The sequence below is a fragment of the Prionailurus viverrinus genome, chromosome D1 (assembly GCF_022837055.1).
Source record: "Prionailurus viverrinus isolate Anna chromosome D1, UM_Priviv_1.0, whole genome shotgun sequence".
Taxonomy (NCBI): domain Eukaryota; kingdom Metazoa; phylum Chordata; class Mammalia; order Carnivora; family Felidae; genus Prionailurus; species Prionailurus viverrinus.
This window is the reverse complement of record NC_062570.1, coordinates 77,708,484-77,731,825: the sequence shown is the minus strand read 5'-3', so window position 1 is coordinate 77,731,825 and position 23,342 is coordinate 77,708,484. Positions and strand designations below refer to the sequence as shown.

The 23,342-nt window shown below is 37.4% G+C and overlaps 1 protein-coding gene across 1 annotated transcript; it reads left to right on the top strand.

Moving 5' to 3' along the window:
* Positions 1–1,346: 1,346 nt before the first annotated feature.
* Positions 1,347–22,745, top strand: LOC125146517 (cofilin-1-like). Its single transcript, XM_047823244.1, has 3 exons — positions 1,347–1,845; positions 6,739–6,741; positions 22,706–22,745. The coding sequence occupies exons 1-3, from the start codon at positions 1,460–1,462 to the stop codon at positions 22,743–22,745; spliced, it is 429 nt and encodes a 142-aa protein (XP_047679200.1). The 5' UTR covers positions 1,347–1,459.
* Positions 22,746–23,342: the final 597 nt, after the last annotated feature.

Genomic DNA, 23,342 nt, shown 5'->3' with positions numbered 1-23,342 from the left:
AAACAAACAGAAGAGATTTTCAAGTCAATGCCATTTAGAAACAAAGTTACCAGGTGTATCTGGAAATAGCTGTTTTGACCAGGGAATCCACATAATCAAAATAGCAGTTGGGCATTCCTTGCCCTGGTGTGAACATGAAGTGGTTGCCAAGAAATGAGGGAAAGAGCAATGAAGCTGGGTTTTTTTTAAACATTATTTTCTTAAATTTTTATTTTTAAATCTCTATATCCAACGTGGGGCTCAGACTAACAACCCCAAGATCAGGAGTTGTGTGCTGTACCACCTGAGCTAGCCAGGCGCCTTGTGAAGCTGGCTTTGATTGCAAAAGCTAACGTGAGATCCAGTTTGTTTATACCCCTAAGGTGACCTAAATATTTTCTTCTCTCTGTGCCCTGTGAAGGACCTTTTGTGCTGAATTGCATGACTGTTTAACAAAGTAATTTATTTTCTCCGTTTTGGTGTAAAGAAAAACTAATTATTTCGGCAGTAAAATATCCGTGAAATTCAATGGAAAGAAAGGAAGGTGTTTTAATAAAAGGCATTCAAACTACTAGATGTCCAATGGAAAAAGAAGTGAACATTGACACCTACCTCAGACTGTATACAAAAGTTAATATGAGATAGATCATAGATCTGAATGTGAGGGCTGAGGGAAAACATTGGACTGTGGTTTTGAAACATTGCAGGAAAACTTCGGAGGATGTCTTTGTGACCTTAGTGTAGGTGAAGATATTAAGCATTAAGCAACAACAACAACAACAAAGAAATGATAAATTGGGCTTTATCAAAGTTAAAAACTACTCATCACAAAGCACCAGTAAAAGAGGGAGCAAATAGATGGGAGAGAAATATTCATAATATAATTCATAATACATGTATATTACATAATACATGACAAAGCTCTCATATCCTTAAAAAATATACAATTCTTTTTTTTTTAATTTTTTTTTCAACGTTTATTTATTTTTTGGGACAGAGAGAGACAGAGCATGAACGGGGGAGGGGCAGAGAGAGAGGGAGACACAGAATCGGAAACAGACTCCAGGCTCTGAGCCATCAGCCCAGAGCCTGACGCGGGGCTCGAACTCACGGACCGCGAGATCGTGACCTGGCTGAAGTCGGATGCTTAACCGACTGCGCCACCCAGGCGCCCCAAAAAATATACAATTCTGATGGATCAGTGAGAAAAAGACATCATCCCTACACCCATAGCTGAATACTTGAATAGACACTTAAAAAAGAAGATATCCAAATGGCCCATAAGCATGTGAAGAAAATGTTTGATACCATTACTCACAAGAAAGTGCAAATTAAAACCACAATATCGGTTCAGTGGGATCCCAGCAGCAGCTGCAGTGGCTCTCGTCTTTTCTGACTGTCCTTGCTATCTCCCTTTCGCGTCCGGAAACATGCCCCTGGTGTGGCAGTCTCTGATCGTGTCATCAAAGTCTTCAATGACATGAAGGTTCAAAATTCCTCAACACCAGAGGAGGTGAAGAAGCGCAAGAAGGCAGTACTCTTCTGCCTGAGCAAAGACAAGAAGAGCATCATCCTGGAGGAGGGCAAGGAGATCCTGGTGAGTGATGTGGGCCAGACCGTAGACGACCCCTATGCCATCTTTGTCAAGTTGCTGCCAGACAAGGACTGCTGCTATGCCCTCTGTGATGCCCCCTACCAGACCAAGGAGAGCAAGAAGGAGGACCTGGTGTTTATCTTCCGGGCACCTGAATGTGCACCCCTTAAGAGCAAAGTGATTTATACCAGCTCCAAGGACGCCATCAAGAAGAAGCTGACAGGGATCAAGCGTGAATTACAAGCAAACTGCTACGAGGAGGTCAAGGACCAGTGTACCCTGGCGGAGAAATTGGGGGGCAGTGCCTCATCTCCTTTGTGAGCCCCTTCCAGCCCCCTGCCTGGAGCATCTGGCAGCCCCAGACCTGCCCGTGGGGGTTGCAGGCTGCCCACTTCCTTCCAGACCAGAGGGGCTGGGGGGATCCCAACAGGGGGAGGGCAATCCCTTCGCCCCAGTTGCCAAACAGTCCCCTCACCCCCTGGACCTTCCTCCTTCCTCCATCCCTGATGGTTCTGGCCTTCCCAAACAGTTCTGATTCCTCTTGGGTTGAAGCTGACCAAATTCCCCCCAGGCACCCCAGTTTGGGAGGGGGGCTGTATTTTTTTAACGATACCCCATTCCCCACCTGTTCCTCCCTTTTCCCGTGCTGCCAACTTCTAACTGCAATAGTGACTCTGTGCTTGTCAGTTTACTTCTGTGTATGAATGGAATGTTGTGGAGATAACTCCTCCTTGCACTGCTGGTTCACCTCCCTTTGCCCCTGGTCTTTGCCACTCATGGAAGCAGGACCAATAAGGGACCTTCAATTAAAAAACAAAAACCACACACACACACACACACACACACACACACACACACACACAATATCACTGCACTTGAATCAGAATGGCAAAAAATTAAAATTTTTTCAATGTTTATTTATTTTGGAGAGAGAGAGACAGAGCACGAGTGGCAGAGGAGCAGAGAGGGAGACACAGAATCCGAAGCAGGCTCCAGGCTCTGAGCTGTCAGCACAGGGCCAGACGTGGGGCTGGAACTCATGAACCATGAGATCCTGACCTGAGCCGAAGTTGGACACTTAACTGATTGAGCCACCCAGGTGCCCCACGAATGGCGAAAAATTAAAAACAAAACAGAAACAAAAGCTAACGATACCAAATGTTGGGGCAAGTGAAACTCTTACATATTGCTCTTGAAACTGTACAAAAGCTCTAATATTTTGGAAAACTTTCTAATAAAGTTAAATGTGCACTCACCTAATAACCTAGCCATGCCACTCCTAGATAAAAAGTAAAAAGCTGATGTGTTCATAAAAAGACTTGTACACGGGATAGAAGGAACATACCTAAAGATCATAAAAGCCATTTATGAAAAGCCCACAGCTAACATCATCCTCAACGGGGAAAAACTGAGAGCTTTTTCCCTGAGATCAGGAACACGACAAGGATGCCCACTCTCACCGCTGCTGTTTAACATAGTGCTGGAAGTTCTAGCATCAGCAATCAGACAACAAAAGGAAATCAAAGGCATCAAAATTGGCAAAGATGAAGTCAAGCTTTCGCTTTTTGCAGATGACATGATATTATACATGGAAAATCCGATAGACTCCACCAAAAGTCTGCTAGAACTGATACAGGAATTCAGCAAAGTTGCAGGATACAAAATCAATGTACAGAAATCAGTTGCATTCTTATACACTAACAATGAAGCAACAGAAAGACAAATAAAGAAACTGATCCCATTCACAATTGCACCAAGAAGCATAAAATACCTAGGAATAAATCTAACCAAAGATGTAAAGGATCTGTATGCTGAAAACTATAGGAAGCTTATGAAGGAAATTGAAGAAGATTTAAAGAAATGGAAAGACATTCCCTGCTCATGGATTGGAAAAATAAATATTGTCAAAATGTCAATACTACCCAAAGCTATCTACACATTCAATGCAATCCCAATCAAAATTGCACCAGCATTCTTCTCGAAACTAGAACAAGCCATCCTAAAATTCATATGGAACCACAAAAGGCCCCGAATAGCCAAAGGAATTTTGAAGAAGAAGACCAAAGCAGGAGGCATCACAATCCCAGACTTTAGCCTCTACTACAAAGCTGTCATCATCAAGACAGCATGGTATTGGCACCAAAACAGACACATAGACCAATGGAATAGAATAGAAACCCCAGAACTAGACCCACAAACGTATGGCCAACTCATCTTTGACAAAGCAGGAAAGAGCATCCAATGGAAAAAAGACAGCCTCTTTAACAAATGGTGCTGGGAGAACTGGACAGCAACATGCAGAAGGTTGAAACTAGACCACTTTCTCACACCATTCACAAAAATAAACTCAAAATGGATAAAGGACCTAAATGTGAGACAGGAAACCATCAAAACCTTAGAGGAGAAAGCAGGAAGAGACCTCTCTGACCTCAGCCGTAGCAATCTCTTACTCGACACATCCCCAAAGGCAAGGGAATTAAAAGCAAAAGTGAATTACTGGGACCTTATGAAGATAAAAAGCTTCTGCACAGCAAAGGAAACAACCAACAAAACTAAAAGGCAACCAACGGAATGGGAAAAGATATTCGCAAATGACATATCGGACAAAGGGCTAGTATCCAATATCTATAAAGAGCTCACCAAACCCCACACCCAAAAAACAAATAACCCAGTGAAGAAATGGGCAGAAAACATGAATAGACACTTCTCTAAAGAAGACATCCGGATGGCCAACAGGCACATGAAAAGATGTTCAGCGTCGCTCCTTATCAGGGAAATACAAATCAAAACCACACTCAGGTATCACCTCACGCCAGTCAGAGTGGCCAAAATGAACAAATCAGGAGACTATAGATGCTGGAGAGGATGTGGAGAAACGGGAACCCTCTTGCACTGTTGGTGGGAATGCAAATTGGTGCAGCCGCTCTGGAAAGCAGTGTGGAGGTTCCTCAGAAAATTAAAAATAGACCTACCCTATGACCCAGCAATAGCACTGCTAGGAATTTATCCAAGGGATACAGGAGCACTGATGCATAGGGCCACTTGTACCCCAATGTTCATAGCAGCACTCTCAACAATAGCCAAATTATGGAAAGAGCCTAAATGTCCATCAACTGATGAATGGATAAAGAAATTGTGGTTTATATACACAATGGAATATTACGTGGCAATGAGAAAAAATGAAATATGGCCTTTTGTAGCAACGTGGATGGAACTGGAGAGTGTGATGCTAAGTGAAATAAGCCATACAGAGAAAGACAGATACCATATGGTTTCACTCTTATGTGGATCCTGAGAAACTTAACAGGAACCCATGGGGGAGGGGAAGGAAAAAAAAAAAAAGAGGTTAGAATGGGAGAGAGCCAAAGCATAAGAGACTGTTAAAAACTGAGAACAAACTGAGGGTTGATGGGGGGTGGGAGGGAGGAGAGGGTGGGTGATGGGTATTGAGGAGGGCACCTTTTGGGATGAGCACTGGGTGTTGTATGGAAACCAATTTGTCAATAAATTTCAGAAAAACAAACAAACAAACAAACAAACAAAAAGACTTGTACAAAATGTACACAGTAGCTTTAATTGTAACAATCCTAAGATGAAAACAACCTACATATTTAGCAACAAGAGAATGAATGGATAATGACAACAGGTTACTGTGAAGTAACAAAAAAGAAAAAACACAACGTGGTCAACTATCAGAAATGATTTTGAACAAAATAGGTCATACACAAGAGTCCATACTGTATGGTTATGTGTTTTGAATTTCAAGAACAGACAAAATTAATCTATGTTGATAGAAATTAGCATAGTGACTACTTCTGGATGATTTAGTAGTAGCCACATTGAGAGGAATAGGCAGGAGGGGACTTTCTAGAAGATGGACATAGTATAGATCTTGATCTGGGTAGTGGTCATGTGGTGTATATAAAGAGCAGCACAAGAGCAGGATGTAGAACAGGTTTTACATTAGACTGTACGTAAATTATACCTCAATTTAAAAAAAAATTGTAGGGAAATGATCAAATGGAAAATTTGAAATGGTGTAGCAGACCTCGGTAAACTTTTGGCACTTTTCCCCCCAGAGACTAATGTCTTTTCCCTCCTTGTTCTCTTCCTCTCCCCTCTTTCCCTACCCTCTCCTTCCCTCTCCCCTTCTGCCCTTCCTTCTCTCCCTCTTTGTAAGCTGCTTATGTATAGGTGGGTTTTTTTGTTTTTGTTTTTTGTCTATTGGATGAACCTAACTGATAGGAAAAGGGTGACCCAAAAAGGGTCACCTTAGACAAGTTAACCATATATTGTCCAAAAAGCAAGACATTTCTGAGAATGTAAGGATGCTCTAAAACTAATTAGATATTTTAAAACTATTTGTTTATTACCCCAAATTGTTCTTAATATGCTTAGACTATCTTCAAACTATTTTCAAAAATAAATTAAAAAATAAAAATAACAGATATTCCTAAAAGTTAAAGCAAATAAATAGATATCATCCTACCCTTCATTATGTTGGCTGAGCAATAAAAAATAAGATAAGCATAACAATTATTCTTAGTATATTTTCACATACTTTAATCAGTTTCTTGGATGTACCTATCTTTAGGATTGTGTCACTGATATTTTTCTGAAAAATGTATTTTAATATAGTCTTATTAAAGCTTTGATAAAAGCTTTGGGTTAATAAATTTGAAAGTGCTGACATCTTCAATTGACTTTCCTTTGGTGGCTCATGTTTTTAACTGGAAAAAAAATCTCTCCTGTGTACAGAGGTACTGGGTAGGCTCAGAGAAAATGGTTCTAGATGAAGTATATTCTCAATTTAAGTTTTGTTTTGTATTGAAATGTGTAAGTAGTTCCACTCAAATATTTTCACTGTACTGTCTTTGTGTTTTTATTCATATTTCACCTTACATATTTTTACAAGACAAAATCATACAATTAGTTTTCTCTGTTTATGATTGTTTTTTGCAAGTTTAATCAAAATTAGATGTTTAGCACAGAAACCCTTCTCAGGTTCATTCCAATTTTGCACAGAATATAAATATATTGAATTGAAAATAAGAGCTCCATTAAAAGACTCTTCAAAAGTCAAGCTATATTAAAATGCCCTTATAGAATTTCAGAATACAGAATTATATTTGTACATATCTTTTGATTGCCACTAACCCCACTAGCTGGTGGTCTGGTGGATTTTTACACTTTGCATGCTGTGGCGTAGGAAAAGTGACTAACGTGTCCCGTAGCTGAGAGGTATCATAGAATCAAATAATTGTCCACTGGTACCTCAATCCAGAGGAGTTAGCTTTCCCTGGTGTCTTGAGTCTGAGGTTCCTTTGTTTTATGAACAGCTGTCCTTGATATGGAGTTCCTGAGAAAGATCATGAAACCAGAGAGGGATTATCACTAGTCATATTTCAAATTTATCTTCCTACTATAGTGAGTATTCTGTTAATTGCCCATGTGGCTCATACACTGCCGGGAGAGACCATGGCAGAGATTGGGAGCAGTTAGTGGAGGGGAGTCTGCCAAATCCATTCTAGCATATTCTTATACAGTTATTAATAATGAAACTTCATACGAGATGAGAAACATGAAACAAAAACTAACCTGGATGGGAAGTCAAACATGTCAATGCAGACTGTTTTAGATACGGTAGGGTGTATGGTCACTGTAGCTTTGGGGCCTAGGTCAAGCTGGGAAGGCCATCACCTTTAGAGTTGCCTGGAAATACACAGAGCCAAGGAGGATAGATTAAAGCATGGCTAAGGGGAAGAATGAATTGAGTATCTTAGGGGGACTAGAACAGGCATCAAGCTGTAGAAGGGCTAGTGAAGCATGATAATAAACATTGTGGTCAGTACCAATTTAGGAAAAGGCTCAGGACACGTAGTGAAAAGTATGTGGCAAGGCATATGTGATTGGAAGCTAACTATGTGAACCCTAAGCACGAGGTAGGATATAGTAAGTATTAACAATAACAATAACAAAATAACTTATTTATTGGGCCAGTTACTCTACTAGGCATCTAATCAATACAACTATCAGCAAGATTTGCATTAATATCTCCATGACACAGATGAGAAATATGGAAATAAAGGAGAGGTAAGGAATGATTAGGGGAAGAATGCAGGCATTGAATCCCAGATCTGTTCTGCTCCAAAACACACATGCTTTCTACTATGACACTCTCGTCTCCCTATTTGCTTTACATGGAACTGAACTCTGAAATTTTGCAACCTGAGCTGCCCATCCCACTATTATTATCCATCCTCTCAAATTTGACCTTTACATTGACTCAGGCTTGGATTCAACGCAGCTGAGTTACTTGAATATATAGGAGTCATGTTGGCTTACTCTTTTAGAATCCATGTCTGTTTCATACTTAACTCCATTCTGACATACTTGCTGTAATCTCTACTTCCTTGTAGAGTCTGGGATGTAGTTCAGGCCCTCGTTTCACCTGTGAGCTCCCTTATTTTGGATCCTGGACCAAAGAAATCTGAGGCCCCTTCTCAAACTTTGGCATTTAAAATTTTTGTTAAAAATAAACTGAAACCATGGGGTGCCTGGGTGGCTCAGGCTAAGCATCCAACTCTTGGTTTTGGCTCAAGTCATGATCTCACAGTTCGTAGGTTCGAACCCCACATCAGGGTCTGTGCTGACAGTGCAGGGCCTGCTTGGGATTCTCTCTCTCCCTGTCTGTCTGCCCCTGCCCTTTCCCTGGTCTCTCTCTCTATCTCTCTAAGAAAAAATAAATAAACAGAATCATAATTATTGAGCTCTGTACAGCCCCTTTAGGAAAATTCATTTTTCCCCTCCAGTGACATAGAAAAAGCACCATAAAAAGAAAACAGAAGATGGGGCACCCATGTGGCTCAGTTGGTTAAGCGGCTAATTCTTGATTTCTGCTCAGGTCATCATCTCACGGTTCGTGACATGAAGCCCGGTGTTGGGCTCCACACTGACAGTGCAGAGCTTGCTTGGGATTCTCTCCCTGCCCCTACACTGCTTGTGTGCTCTCTCTCCCCTCCTCTCAAAATAAATAATAAACATTAAAAAAAAAAAAGGAAAAAAGAAGAATTCTTAACCTATTCATGGTTTTAGACCTGAATTTAGCTTTGTCCTGCTCTTAAAACATCTGATCTCACTTCATTGCTACGTCTCCTATTTCTTGTTTTATCTTTGTTGGGACTTGGCATTATTTTCCTGGGTTTTCTCTTGACCATATTAGTTTATTTTCTCCTTAAAGCCTCTTTAAATTGGTACCTCCCTATGGGTAGCACATTCACAAAATTTGCTTCAGTGTCCAAGATGCGATAATCCCCGAGTAAATGCAACCTGATTCAAAACTGATAGCTCCAATTGAGAGGCTATGTATAATTGTTTGACAATAACACTAAGAGAATTAAAAATCAAATACTACTGTGGCCTCAAATAACTTCAACCCAGTGATATCTGCCTGTATCTAATGTCCTGATAAAATTTGCTTATAAAAAGCAAGTAGAGGGTTAAAGCTTGGGCCTTATCTATATCCACATAAAGAAAATTAATGAAACTATAAACTTTTAGGGCCGATGACCTGGCAGACTGCAGATAGAAGTCAGTCTTCTCAAGAAACAAGGGATGATGTTATGAAAAAAACATCTGGTAGAGTCTTTAAAAGTCTGCACACTGTTTAAGGTTCTCATTAACTATAGGACAAGCATCTTCTCTTTCAGAAGTTTAAGCAGGAACAACCACCATGATGGACTTCAGGGGCCTGTGTGGTGGCCTAGCTGAGAGATGGGCAGCAGGAAAAGCCTGAATCTGCCAGTTTGGGGACCTCATGGGCCCTTGCCCTAGGAAGAGATGCAAACTGTCCATGTGAACAATAGCCATCTCTCTGCTTGTAGGGTAAAAGCCACTGCATTTTTATCTCATCACTTGTGATTTTCTCTTTTTACAATGTATTTATTAATTGTTTCACTTGTTGCTTACTCTCTTTATCACATAATAATTGTTCAACCTTGGACAAGAGTTGCAATCTCTTTGAGCCTGTATAAAATCAGAGGATTGTATTAATCAGGTTTTCTCGACCTTGGCGTTACTGACATTTGGGGCTGGATAATTCTCTGTTGCGAGGAGGGGGCAGTCCTGTGTGTTGTAGATGTTTAGCAGCATCTTTAGCCTCTACTCACTAGATGCCAGTAGGCTGCCCCCTCCTCGGGTATGACAACCAGAAATGTTTCCAGGCACTGCATACATTCCTGAGGTCACAACTGCTGCTGGTTTTGAACCACTGTTCTCAAAGGTCTTCCCTTCTACTTTGTATATTCTGTCATATATATTCTATTGCTTGGAAATACATTCTTGCCTTTTCACTAGATAAAATCATGAGGATGAGGGGCACAGTGATCTAAGTTCATAATTAATAATTCATGCTTTTTGGGAAATCTGGTTTTGGGCATTTGTTTCTTCTTCATATAAAGTTTATTTTCTCATTTACAAAGTAGTGTACTGTTGTTCACTATTATATTAAACAACAGAAAAGTATCATGAAGAAAAATGTGAGTCTTATCTAAGTAACTAAGGAAAGTCACATCAATATTCTGGCATTTTTTGTAGGATTTTTTGCCTAAATTCTTCCATAAAGATCTACAATCATATTTAGTGGAATTTGAACCTGTTGGTAAACTTGCCTGAGAAATGGGGAATTTTTGTGCAGTGTCACAGCATTATTCCCATAGAACAGGATAATAATTTCAAATGAGAATTGTTAAAAAATTTGTATTTATTTACTTTCAGAGAGAGAGAGGCAGAGAGGGGGAGAGAAGGAGAACCCAAAGCAGGCTCCATTGTGTCAGTGCCAAGCCCAATGTCCATGACCCGTGAGATCATGACCTGAACCAAAATCTAGAGGTGGATGCTTAAAGAATTGAGTTACCCAGGCACCTCTAAAATGAGAATGTTTACTTTTAAGCTTCATTTTAGTGTTATTGTGAAAAGAATTCTAAATACGTCTTGTGGGTTCAGTGCTGTGTTAGGCTTAGTTACTCACTGGCATTGGCACTATGCTGATGATTTATTAGAGTCCCATAGGAATATCTTCCGGGATTTTTTTACTCTGTGAATTTTTTATTCTGGGTTTCCTATTTTGCCTTCCTATTTGCCCGAGTTAAGTGAGTGACACATTCTTAGTTCTTTTATATTTGAGAATGTCTTTTTTTCTGTTATTAATGTGTAAGAGATAAATTGGCTGACTGTAGTCTCTAAAGTTTATATCGTTTCCCTTCTCAAATTCTCTGTAAATTACTTCATTGTTTTCTGACATTAAACATCTTAGGATGGGATCTGAGGAGGCATAGTTCTTGTTTTTTTGTACATTAACTGTTTTTGTTTTGTTTTGTTTGTTTTTGTTTTTGTTTTTGTTTTTGTTTTTTTTGCACAGATACTTGGTGGATTTTTTTCCTTATTCATCTAGTTCAAAGATTTTTCTGGGATATATCTAATGAGGCATTGTGCCTTATTCGTTTTCTTGCAATATATTGAGTTCTCTATACATAGATTTTGCTTTGTTCAGTTGTGAATGGAATTTTAGACTTTTTTTGTGTCATCTTCTTGGATTTCTCTCTTAATAGCATTATTCTAATGACCTAGCCTATAGGATGGAGGTGGGAGGTGAGGGAAGAATTAGAGTGACCATACATGCGAATTTTTCCAGGTCAGTCCTGGTTTCTGTTGGTTGTCCTGGTGTAAATATTAATTAAAATATTAATAAGCTCTCTCAAAAGTGTCCAGTTTGAACTGTTCATTCCATTGGCTGCTCACCCCAGGATGGTTATTACTCTATAGTCCATGGGTGGTGAAGCTCTGTCCTTCCTGCTCCATTACAGTAACAGGGAAGGAAATGGTCTACCCAGGGCAAACTGGGGACACGCCGTTGGCGTTCTTGGAGGAGAGAAAGCGGATAGCAATCCCTGGCCTTCTTGCATTCTGAGCCATTCTTTCCCCTGGTGAACATGTCTGTGATACATTACTTTCTCTCATATTTAGAGCTATCGTACACAGAATGACTGAAAATAAAAGGTAGAAAAAGGCAGAACAGGCAAATGGCAGCTAAATGAAAGTTTGGTATACTTATAAAGTCAGACAAAAAAAAAAAAAAAAAACCCAAACCAAAACAAAACAAAAAAAACTGAGACAAAAACAAATTACCAAAAAATGCCAAGCATCAGTGAAAGTTACTGTATACTGATAATGATCAAGAGTATCTAAAGCTCCTGAATACCTATGCAGTTAACAATATAATGTCAAAATACACATAGTTCTAATATAGGTAATAATGGGAAGATATAGATAAAATATCCATGGTAGGTGAAAGATTTTAACAACTCCTCAAAAAATGAAACATCGAGATGACAAGATAAAAATTAATCAGCTCAATATAAAATATGCCTATATAGTTTTACACCAATAAACATAGAATACTCATTCTCTTTAACGCACCTGCCACTGTCAAAAACATTAAATTTACACAGATGTTTTAGATGAGCTGCCCTGGAAACAGCAGCTGAAGTGGAGAGTTGCATGCAGAGTGTTTATCGGGATGTACACACTCTACGGGACTTGCCCCTACACAGGTGACAGTGGCAGATTAGGAAACTGACCTACAGTGAAGTTGCAAGTGAACCTTAAGCAACGCTTACAGAAACTCTGGGTTGGGGAGGACCTTCAGAGATAAGGGGACTCCGTATTCCACTGGCTGCAAGTTGCACCAGGGAAGGGTTATAACCTTGAGAGAGACATTTCCTTGCATCTCAAAGTGATTTCCATTGAGAGACATGCTGGAAGTCATAGGCGGCTGATATTCCCAGCAGCTGGGGAATATGTGAGTCAGCCCTGAAGAGCCCAATTTATCAGAGCATCGCGGCTTCCATTATACTAGATCACAAAGAAAGCCTCAACACATTCAAAAGAATGAGTGTGGTACAGACTGTATTCTCTGGTAACAAGACACGAATGCATTAGAATTAGAAATCAGTAACCAAAAAATAGCTTAAAATCCCATATGCCTTGAAACTTAAAACCAGACAAAACAAACTATGAAATTATCATCTGGTTAGAGAGGAAGCCATGAAGATAAAATGATGAAATACTTAGAATTCAATGGCAATAAAAACACCACATGTGGAAATTTGTGAGATGAATGTGAAGTAGTACTTGATAAAAAAAAATTTAAAGCTTTGACTATGTTTATGAGGAAACAGCAATGATTTAAAACAAGTGAGCAACAAAAGAAGCTAAAAAATTGGAATAAACACAAAGAATCAGGAAAAAAATAGTAAAGTTAAGGACGAGTAAAAATAAGGAGGGGGATTAAAAGAGGTAAAATTAATAAAACGAAAGCACAGTTTTTGGAAAAGTCTAAAAAGATTGGTAAACCTTTGGTAAGACAGAGGGGGAAAAAGGAAAAGGACAGGAGGAGATTAAAAAAAAAAAGAATGGCGGGGCGCCTGGGTGGCGCAGTCGGTTAAGCATCCGACTTCAGCCAGGTCGCGATCTCGCGGTCCGTGAGTTCGAGCCCCGTGTCAGGCTCTGGGCTGATGGCTTGGAGCCTGGAGCCTGTTTCCGATTCTGTGTCTCCCTCTCTCTCTGCCCCCCCCCACCCCTTCATGCTCTGTCTCTCTCTGTCCCAAAAAATAAATAAACGTTGAAAAAAAAAATTAAAAAAAAAAAAAAAGAAAAGAATGGCAAAAGGGGAGATAATTACATCTATGTGAAGAGATTAATTATTGTAAAAGAATATTACAAAGTATTAGTACATTTGAAAGATGAAATTGACAATGAAAAAATAAAATGGAATAATGGACATAAGAAGAAATAGAAAAGGGAACAGTAACAGTGCAGGTGAAATTATAATATCTTTCTCCCAAAAACCACACACAGATGTTATTAGGGAGCTAATATTTATCTAATACAAGTTGTGCTAGAAAATTTTTTTAAAAATAGGAAAATTATCTAATTCATTTTATGAGGCTAATACAGTCTTGATTCTAGAATTGAATAAGGGACAAAATGAGGAAAAGAAGAGAATAATTTCACTCATAAACATATCTGAAAATATCCTAAACAAAATAATGCAAGACCAAACCAAGTAGGCTAAAGTGAATAATATTTATAAAAATAAGCATATGAAGATGGCTCAGCTTAGAAGATCTATCAAGACCAAAACATGGAAAACAAAAACATTAAGTCAATGGAAAAAACAGTAAGAAAAAATCTGAGAAATCTAGGTGGGAAAGAGTTCCTAAACCTAATTTGAAAAATACTAGCCACAGGAGAAAAACATGTGATGGATTTTATTATAATTTGTCATATCAATATACTTAAGGAGAAAAATTCAAATAACCATGCCAGATTCAGAAAAGTATTTGAAAAAGCTGTCCACTTATTTATGATGAAAGAATTCTCAGGAAACTAAGATGCTAAAGATACATATTCCCTTTGAAGTTAAGACAGTGATTCCTCTGTCACTTCAACTGTCTGTCCACATACTGGAGATTCTGACAAATGCACATACTATAATTAAGAAAAATGTATTTAAAAAAATTAGAATTGCCATTATTTTCAGATGATTTAATTTTCCATAGAAAATACAATAAAACCAATAATAATCTGCAAAAACCAATACGAACATTTGGAAAGTTGTGGAATACAATGTGCCACAAAATTAATGCCACTTCTCAATATCAAAAAGAGTGAAATAAAATAAGAGAGAGAAAGGTATTGTTTGATAAATTAAAAAAAATATTGTTTAGGAATTAACCTATTTAGAGATGCATAGAAGCTATAGTGCAGGAAAAAAAAAAACAAAAAAACCCTCTAACAGTGCATAAAAGAACATCTGAAGACCATATTTGTGGCTGGGACAATTTAACATGTGAAGATATTAATCATCCTTTCATCTTTAAGTTCAATTTTGATTCTAATCAAATAGAAAATTTTAAGTAATTCAAAATTTAAATGGAAAAGTAAATATTCTCAAATATATCAGGTAATTTTGAAAATAAGACTTACCAGATAGTAAGACAGTTCAAAGTCATCATAATTTAAAAACCGAGGTCCTGTTAATGGAACACAGATTTCAGTGGAACAGAGCAGAGAGCCCAGAAACAGATCTATGCAGATATAGGAACTTGGTGTATGGTAGGAGTGGCATCAGAAATTGGTGTGGAATAAATTATATTCATTGTATGGATAATTATATAAAATACATACATATATCAATGTTTACTTGTTTATATAAGTATATAAATACATTATTATATTTAATATATTTACATTATTAATATCATCAGTACCTTATTAGTAACACATTAATTGTATCATAAGATATTATTTATATGAAGTTATTATGTGTTTATATATAAATTACATATAATTAATAATTATTAATATATTAATATAATGTATAATTATATGCGATATATGTTCCATGGTTATATAGTTATATAATTATATAGAGTGGGAAGGACTTCTACCATACATCCAGTAAAGTCAAGTTTGTGCACATGACTTACTTTAGTCAACAAAATGCAACAACTGTCAACATTTCAATTAGAGACAGGTCAAGGAGAAGATCATGGACATGTAGCATGTTGGGAAATAAATCTTTATTGTAGGCAAGTTAATGGAGTCATTTGTTACCGCAGCATAATCTAATCCATACTGATATAATAAGTTAAATATGACATATGCCTACGATGGACTATGATGTATACTTCAGAAGCAATAAATTACATTTACAAATGTAAACGTACATTTACTATAAAAAATAGCAGTTGATCTCAGCTCCATAACAATGAGTTGAAGGTAGACGTGTGAAACCATGAGATGGTACAAGCATGAAACTATGAGATCTATGGAAAACATAATTTGTTTAAATTAAAAACTACACACAAACAATAACACTTTTTTTGGTAAAGCTGTTTTTTTTGGCAGATGTGCCAGAAGCAGAGAATGTGGAAGAACTAGTGTTTGAAGAGATAATAGTTGAGAAATAAAGTGTGTGTGTGTGTGTGTGTGTGTGTGTGTATACACACACATTATATATATGTATATATACACAAACACAGGTATACATATACATATTTATATATTTTCAATTTGAGAATCATATTGGAAAAATATCATATTGAGTTTTTAGGAGGATAAAAAAAATTCACTTTAGTGAATTTCACTGCATAGTGAAACTTCAGAAACCAAAAATAATGAGAAAATAACAATATTTTTACAAAGTAGGAAAGGGAAGTCCAAATTTTAATAATAATAAAATTTTATTTTCTTCAATAATAATACTAAATACTAAATACTAAATAATAATAAATAATAATAAATAATAAAATTTTATTTTCTTCAATAAAAGTTGATGCCAGGAGATAGTGAAATATTATATTTATAAATTCTTCTTCAGGCATGTAATTTAGTGGTTACCTTTTAAAATCAATAAAATTGGAAAAAGGAAACGTAAGTGGATTTTTTTCATCATGAACATATATTCCAGTCCTCACCATTTCTCACTACTTAATTACTTGACTTAATCAATTAGTTGCCCATATCTGCTGTCTCACTTCCTTATGCTTTCTCTTTTGCTCATTATGCTCAGTAATATGGCCTCCCAGCTGTTTCTGGTACATATGAAAGTTGAACTCATCTTAGCTCTTTCCTCCATGGTTGGAATATTCTCCTGTCTTGCAGTATCCATCTGAATTTATTTCTGATCTCATCATTCAGTTTTCAGCTTCCACCCTCAGAAATGTAGTCTTTGTTCACCCTAACTGGAGTAGCCAGCCAATGTTCTTTCAATTACATGACTTGTCTATTTTTCCATTTAAACACCACAAGAGAAGGCATTTAGTCTATCTGTTCATGGCTATATCTGTAAAATATAGAATAAAGCTTGAGACATAGTAAGCACTCCATAGTTATTTACCTAAATTAGTGAATAACTTAGCAAAATGCTGTAGCAAATCTGGGAGTAATAATAACTTGATTTCTATTTTTTTAAGTTTATTTATTTATTTTGAGAGAGAGACACGAGCAAGGAAGAGGCAGAGAGACAAGAGAAAGAATCCCAAGCAGGCTCCACACTGTCAGTGCAGAGCTTGACTGCTCTGGGGGGGGGGGGGGGTGCGGTTGATTTCATGAACCTTGAGATCATGACCTGAGCCCAAATCACGAGTCAGATGGTTAACCGACTAAGCCACCCAGTGCCCCAACTTGATTTCTAATATACAAAGAACTTCACATTTATCATCTTATTTAGTCCTTGTGACAATTCTTATGAAAAAGAGGAAACAGAATAAAATGAACAAAGGCCATCCTGGTTGGCAGAGTAATTAATTATCCCCATTTTCCTGAGGAGGAAACCAAGAGTTAAAGTAGTCAAATGATTTACTAAGATCACAAACTGCTAGTGATGAGGCTTGTGGTAGGCAAAGTAATGTCCCTTCTCCCCATGTCCATGTCTGATTCCTGGAAGCTGTGAAAATATTACCTTACATGGAAACAGGGACCTTGCAAATGCAATTAAGTTAAAGACCTTGAGATGGGGTGATTATACTGGATGATCTGCGCAGGCTCTATCTAATTTTATGAATCCTTAAAAGGATTTTAGTGTCTGAGTTCAGGGTCAGAGGGAATGTAACTGTGGAAAAATGATTGAAGAGATTCAAAATTGCTGACTTTGAGGCTGGAGGAAGGGAACCCCAAGACAAAAAAATGGAGGCAGCCTCTAGAAATTGGAAAAATCAAGGAAATATGATTTTCTCCCAGTAAGACCTGGGTCAGACTTGTAATCTACAGAATTTTAAGATAAATTTGTTCTTCTAAGCCATTAAATTCCTGCTAGTTTATTACATGGTAATAAAAAGTGAATATAGGGCTGAAATTAGAACTCAGATCAGCTGACTCCTTATGTGGTGCTCATTCCACTGCACTACATCTCATCTTTAGAAATTCACCATTCCCCTAACTCAATGGCAAACAGAATAAGTACTGAATGAACGAACAGTGCTGTGACAGGGAAATGTCTCCTAGCTTGGAGATATTGTAGTACAGATATATAAAGTGTATGTGACAGATTCTTTAATTAGCAAGCTATTTTTTTTTTATTTCAAAAAAAGATAACAACATCATGAAACAGGGCTATATAGAGCAATGAAGGAGGAGTCAGAAATCTGAGCAGTGTATTTTGAGTAGACTTTATTTGAATCCATTTATCATTCTCATTATGTTCATCATAATGAGAAAAGAGCTCTGTTGTTATTATAATCTATGTCATTGTAATGTAATATACAGCATTGTTCTGAAAAGCAGAGCCAAATAGCACCTTCTTTTTATCAGGCTTTTTCTTTTCTTTTTCTTTCTTTTTTTTTCTTTCATTTTCATGCAGGTTTGGGAGATAGGCTAGGCCAATAAGGAAAAGGAGAAAGAAGAAAGAGAACTAAATGAATGAAGGAAAGGCCAGAAGGGGTCAAAGCAATGTGAAACCAAAGCATACACTGATGAAATATGCATATGTGTTTGGGATACTGTTGGATGGGCTGGAGCTGGTTTGTTGCTTACCACATTCCTGAAACAAAGCAGTTAACATGGTCTTAGGAGATATTTTTGAAAGTAAATTTATTAATTTGAAAACTCCTAAAAAGATAAGTAAATTAAATCATATTTAGTTGTGTGACATTGTTTAAGCTAATGGAAGAAAAGACTAGAAAAGCATTTAGTAAAAATATAACTATTAGTCAATAAAAGAAATGTTTAGATCCTTGAAATAGAGTCTATTACAGAAAAAATCCTGACATGACTAGTCCTTTTAGAATGACAGGTAACTTGACTGTCAAGTGGTCAAGTAAACAAGTTTATTTAGTGTGATTTATACATTTGAATACATATGCATACCACCGTCCTGAATAGGAGGTATGATGGTAGCGTTTACATTGGAAGTTATTTTTTAAATTATAATTTAAAATATTCAGAGTAAATAATGTAGGTTATGTGCATACAAGTTAACTCCAATGTACATTTTAGTGGTTGTTAAGATTTGAAAAACCCACTGAAAATGTGTTAATGGGTGTCTATAGTGCCTTTATCACACATATACACTCTCAAGTATGATGTTTTTAGTATATAGCAATAGCATTATGAAGGTCTAGATAAGAAGGCTTTGCTAGCATAATCAGCATTAGAAATATCTTTTTATTAATTATTTATTTTGAGTGAAAGAGAGAGAGAGAGAGAGAGAGAGAGAGAGTGAATGTGAGCGGGGGAGGGGCAGAGAGCAAGGGAGAAAAGAATCCCAAGGAGGCTTCATGCTCAGCTCAGAGCCTGAAGCGGGGCTCTATCATGGTATCATGACCTGAGCTGAAATCAAGGGTCAGATGCTTAGCCAGCTGAGCCACCCAGGCACCCCAGAAATAAATGGTGTCAAAAATGAGTAATGATAACAATGACATGTTTGGGCAAATTGGGTGGATTTGTATATTGATAATAAAACCAGATTAAATATTTTCTTACTTTTGATAAATCAAGTGATAGACCATATTTCATGTAGTCACTCAGCAAATGCCAGGAATCTTCTATGAATTATTTATCGTGAGTCTGGCACTATGTTGAACTCTAAGATTACAGAGATGAATAAACCATAGATGTCACACTTACAGAACTCATTGTCCAATAAAGCAAATATTTTGGGAAAAAATATCACAGATACTCTGCTGTAACTTGACAAGGGGATTCCCTCAAACATCAACTCTTATGAAAAATAAAGTAAGATTCTTGTAAAATTCCTGAACTCAGTCTGCACAGAGATAGCCTTCCTAAAATCCAAGGGTTGAGCCTATATTTTTCCATCACAGGTGTAATTTGAAGGAAACTAGGGCTGCTTGTCTGTTCCAGCTTCAACAAGGATAGAGAAAATTATGGTGTTCAGGCTTTCCTGGACCTCGTCAGTGATTCTACTTATAAATCATGGGAAGTTGGACCCAAAAAACACTAGCAGGTAGGATATCCACTGTCTACCCCAGCAATGCTTCACAAGATGTGATGGCCTGCAATGTCCCTTTCCCCATGTGAATATGAAAAGTTAGCTCACCTTCTGTCCACTATAAAAACAGGATAGGGGAAGTAGCTAATTACCAACTGAGTAATACCAAATTTCTCATTAATGTGGGGAAATATATACTGAATTATAATTTACATATAAGCAATAGGAAATACAGTCTTAAGTAAGAGCACAAGTCCATAGAGGAGAGACTCTCTAACTCTCTCCAGAGGAATAGAATTGTACAGAAAGGGTCTGTATTTGAGTGCAGACTTGATACATGAGTAGGTGGTCAGCAGGCAGAAGATGGAAGGATGCAGAAAGGAAAGCTTGTCCCAGGCAAAAAGAACATCCTACAAAAGCAATGATGGGCTGGAGCACAGACCGCCAGGAGACATGTTTATTTATGTGTTTTGGAGTAGAAGGGCTAGTTAAAGCAGTAAAGGCAGGTGTAAGTAAGGTACATTGTTTAGAAGGATACTATGTACTGACACTAGTCTCTGTCCATAGAGAGCAACACATCACTCTGTGCAGTTTGGAGTGGGGAGGTTGGGAGGAAAGACTAACAACATGTATTCCAGGGCAAAGATATAAGAACCTGGATTAAGCTGGATGTACTGCATATTGTAATAGAGTTGCTAGACTTAAAAACATCAAACAAAACTCTCCAAAACAAAAACAAGAGTTCGGTTAAAGTCAACTTTCAGGTAAACAATGAATAATCTTTAGTATGGATATGTCACAGGCAACATTTGGGATATACTTACACTAAAAATGTGTTGTTTACATGATATTCAGATTTAACTGAGTATCCTGTATATGTTTTCTAGTAACCCTAATATTGAAGAAAAGAAGAAAAGAGTTTATAAAATGTCTCTTTGGTCTAACTTTACCTCTGAAAGCAGCAAATTCTTTCATAAACAATAGAAATGTACGCAATGCAAACTAAGTTGCATTAAACTACCCTGTGCCGTTTGAATGTGATTAATTCTGGTGTATTTCAAGCAATGCCCCTTCCTTTGAAAACTTTGGGAGCTCTTTCATTGACCAAAATGCATAATTCCCATTCTTCTTTAAAGTACTCTCTCTCTCTCTCTCTCTCTCTGCCTAATTGCAAACAAAAACATTTACTGAGAATAGATTACAGGGAAAGCACAGTAGTGCCAACATCATTGACAATGCCCTTAATGCCATAAAAGTAATAGTTATGTCTGTGGGCTAAAATCCCTTTTCACTTTGAGTATTTTTTAGGGGGACTGTACAGCCCCACTCTCCCTAAATAGGAATTATTATTTCTATGTGTAGAAGTCTATAGTCATATACTGCTCAAATTTTTCTTTTAGTTGTATGTAGTTTGATGTATAGCCTTATACTGGAGTCAATCAATCAGCAAGAACTCGCTGAGGCTGTGAAAAGAACTAGCTCTTACTGATCATTTACTGAGTACTAGGAAGCATGTTATGTGCTTTGCCTCTGTTTTCCCTGCATCTTATCCCTGTGAGGTGGATATTATTAGCCCTACTTTCTTATTTATTATTTAAAATTTTTGAGTGTTTATTCATCTTTGAGGGGAGGGGAGGGGCAAAGAGGGAGGGAGGCACAGAATCCAAAGCAGGCTCCAGGCTCTGAGCTGTCAGGACAGAGCCTGATGCGGGGCTCAAACTCATGGACCACTAGATCATGACCTGAGCCGAAGCCAGACACTTAACCGACTGAGTCACCCAGGGTCCCAGCCCCTCTTTTAAGTAAGGAAATTAGGTTTCAGAGAAGGAAGGTAACTTGCCCAAAGTCACACTGTTGGGCAGAGTGGGAATTTGAGACTGGGTTATTATTAATATATATGGCCTTCTGGATTACTCTAGAGCAATGGTTCTCAACTGGAGTGATCTTGCACCTCAGGGGACAGTTGGCAATACCTAAGAACATTTTTATTATCTTGAATGAGGATAAGGATATGCTTCTGGTATTTAGTGGGTAGAGGACAGGGATACTTCTAGAAACTCTACAATGACATGACAGTCCCCATGGTAAATAATGCTGAAATGGAAAAAGTCTGCTCTAGAGTGTTGAATTGTACTCAAATCTATAGTGAAACAAATTTAGAGTAGACTTAAGACTTTTCCAACCATGTAATTTATCCCAGTGTGAAACAGAATATGTGCAAGGCTGAGTTTCCCAACACTCTATTAAGTATCCAACTGTAGGCTGGATGAATACCAATTAGGCCTTTTGTTGACAGGCTTCAGCCATTGGGTGACAGTATGAAACTGATGAACTCTGACCTGCTATGGTTTCCCCATGTTCTATGTCACGTGTGATAAAATAATTTAAAATATATTTATAAAGCACATTAACTAGGTTGAGTTTTTCCCTGTTTTAAATTAACCTAGCTTAGAAGAAAATAAAAGAAATATAGCTCCAAGTATAGAAAACTTCATAAGGCTTTTGGAAGAATCAAAATTAGAAATAATCATGGATGCCTGGGTGGCTCAGTTGGTTAAGCATCCAACTGTTGATCTCAACTCAGGTCTTGATCTCAGGGTAGTGAGTTCAAGCCCTGGGTTGAGCTCCATGCTGGGCATGAAACCTACTGAAAAAACAAATAAACAAAAAGAATCATATAGGAGAAGTACAGAGTATTTTAGCACAATGTAATCTGAATTACACATGCCTGTTAAAATTTAAGAAAGCAGCAAAAGATATCTGGCTTTCAGCTTTCACAAGGGACTGCCTCTGAATACCAATATTCCAAAATCTTTGTCCATTCTCTTCAATTCCTCCAACCATCTTTATTCAGATGTTATTGTCTTTTGCTTGGAATATAGTTACTCTCTCCTAACTGATCTTTCTCACTTCAGGTTAGCTTAAGAAATTGATCATTTCCATTATTCACATCAAAACTTGATAGTTATTACTTTTTCAGTAACATATTATATCAGATTCACTACAATAATAGAATTTTCTTTTCTATCTACCTTGAGTTACAAAATCTAGCTCATTGTCTGTTACCAGCAAAAGTCTGCATAATATGGATGTTTTGATCTACAGCATTTTATACTGAGTCTCTTATACAATGTATTCATTAAATTCCTTTTGATTTAAGCTTTCATCAGTATGTGTCATTATTTGTCTAGCTTCAGAACCCTGGCAATATTAGCAAATAAAACACCAAATGGAAAGAATTATTTAAACAAACATCACTTTACTAATCAAATATTGGAGAACATATTTCCTTCCCCCAAAATGTTTTTTAAATTCAAATATGACATGTACAGTAAAAAAATGATTATTTATAAGTATAGAGGATGATGACTTTTGACAAGCTTATTATTATGGCCACTTTTTTTTTAAGAGGTTTCTTTTCTTTTTTAAGTTTATTTATTTTGAGAGAGACAGAGAGAGACAGAGAGAGATAGAGAGAGAGACAGAGAAAACATGAGTGGCGGTGGGGTAGAGAGAGAAGGAGAAAGAATCCAAAGCAGGCTCCATATTCTCAGAGCAGAGTCTAATGTGGGGCTCAAACTTATGAACTGTGAGATCACGACCTGACCCGAAATCAAGCACTGGCTTATCAATTACATATAACTGAGTTCTTCTGGGAAAAGGCAGTGCCTTCAAGCAGGTCTGAAGTGGTTTGAGAGAGCAATGAGGGTAGACTGGACTGGCTTATTGTTGCTAGTAATGAGGTTAGGGTGCAAA

Bases quoted from the DNA above. Each gene is read 5' to 3' on its own strand.
- LOC125146517 (XM_047823244.1), top strand. From the start codon at position 1,460: ATGAAGGTTCAAAATTCCTCAACACCAGAGGAGGTGAAGAAGCGCAAG.